Genomic DNA, 1,401 nt, shown 5'->3' with positions numbered 1-1,401 from the left:
CGTGCTCCACCCCAGCCCCGCCCCACTGCGGTGTCCCCATTATACCCCCCCGACCCAGCTGCATCCCAGCGCCCCTGTTAGACACCCCCCGCCCCAGTTTCAGCCGCATCATCTCATTGGCAAGCAGGCCGGGCATGAAAAAAAACCAGAGGTTTATGGGGCCGGCGGACTCGGGGGTGGGGGCAGGGTCCAGAGGGCGCCAGGGGGGGACCCCAAGATGTCCGGGGGGCAGTCGGGGGGTCCTCTACTCCCCTTCCTTGTCCTCGCCGTGGGTGATGATGTGGCAGATATTCTTGTAGTCGACGTTCCCGGCCACGTCTGGGGGGAAGGCGGCCCACATGTTCTTGATCTGGGGGGGACACGGGGCTTGTTACACTCAACTGCCGTCACTTCGGCCCCCCCCAGAGCCAGCAACAGCGGGCGGGGACCCAAGTCCGCACGACACACGGGGGCGGGGAACTGACAGCGAGGAGCCTGGCGGGCTTGGGGGGGACCGAGTTCCGGTGACACGTGGGGGAGGGGAGCCAATGGCTGGGGTGGACGTGGGTGTGGCGGATGAGGGACCCACCCGTGTCCCCTCACCTGTGTTTCCCCTTTTCCCTCCCCACCCTTGTGTGTCCCCTCAATGTCGGTCCCCTCCAGTACGGGTCCCAGTTCTGGTGCCACCAGTGGGGGTTTCCCGACCCGGCTGCGTTGGGAGACCCTGCTCCGCCCGGCCGCCCCAGAGCCAGCCACGCCCTCTCACCTCCTCAGGGGTGAACCGGTCACACTGGGTGGTCAGCAGCTCCTCCAGGCTGGGGGAAGGCAAAAAGGGGGAGGGGCCGGGTCAGACACCCCCCCGGGGCGCTGAGACCCCTCATGCCCCTCCACCAGCCCTACACCACAGCCAGCGGTGCAACCCTTGCCCCACCCAGAAAAGGGGCAGGGCTAGTAGGGTGTAGGGGCGTGGTTTATGGCTATGGGGGCATGTGACTAAGGGGCAGGGTGGGGCTAGAGGATGAGATGGGGACTAGAGGCGGAGCTAAGGGATGGGGGTGTGGCCATGGAATTAGGGGCAGAGTTGGAGGGCATGGCTAACAAATGAGGCAAGGATAAGGGGTTGAACCAGGCTGTGGGGGGGGTAGCAACTAAAGAGTGGGGCTAGGATATCGGGGTGGGGCTAAGCCATGAGGGCGTGGCTAGTGACTATGGGGCAGGGGTCCAGGTGTGGGGGCAGCGCCAGGAGCTGAGGGGCGGGGCTATACTCACAACTTCTTCTTGATGCTGCCTTTCCCATCCTGGTCCAGTACCTTGAAGGCCCCCATGATGACGTCCTCGGGGTCTGCCCCTAGGGGGAGGAGCCACAGAAGGGGGTAGGGCATGAAGATGTGGGAGGAACCAATGTGGAAGGGGAGGATTGGG

General features: G+C 65.0%; 1 protein-coding gene across 1 annotated transcript in view; it reads right to left on the bottom strand.

The window, feature by feature from the left end:
* Positions 1-133: 133 nt before the first annotated feature.
* LOC102371005 (myosin regulatory light chain 2, skeletal muscle isoform) overlaps positions 134-1,401 on the bottom strand; it is a gene marked incomplete at its 5' end in the record, with an annotated part of 2,897 nt that continues 1,629 nt past the window's right edge. The window contains 3 exons of the mRNA XM_025193963.1: positions 134-349; positions 746-794; positions 1,249-1,327. Of these exons, the coding sequence (XP_025049748.1) occupies positions 245-349; positions 746-794; positions 1,249-1,327 (233 nt within the window). The remainder of the gene's footprint in view (positions 350-745; positions 795-1,248; positions 1,328-1,401) is intronic.

This window comes from Alligator sinensis, unplaced genomic scaffold (genome assembly GCF_000455745.1).
Source record: "Alligator sinensis unplaced genomic scaffold, ASM45574v1 scaffold1511_1, whole genome shotgun sequence".
Classification (NCBI taxonomy): Eukaryota; Metazoa; Chordata; order Crocodylia; family Alligatoridae; genus Alligator; species Alligator sinensis.
The sequence above is the reverse complement of the archived record's forward strand: the minus strand, read 5'-3'. Positions and strand labels throughout refer to the sequence as shown.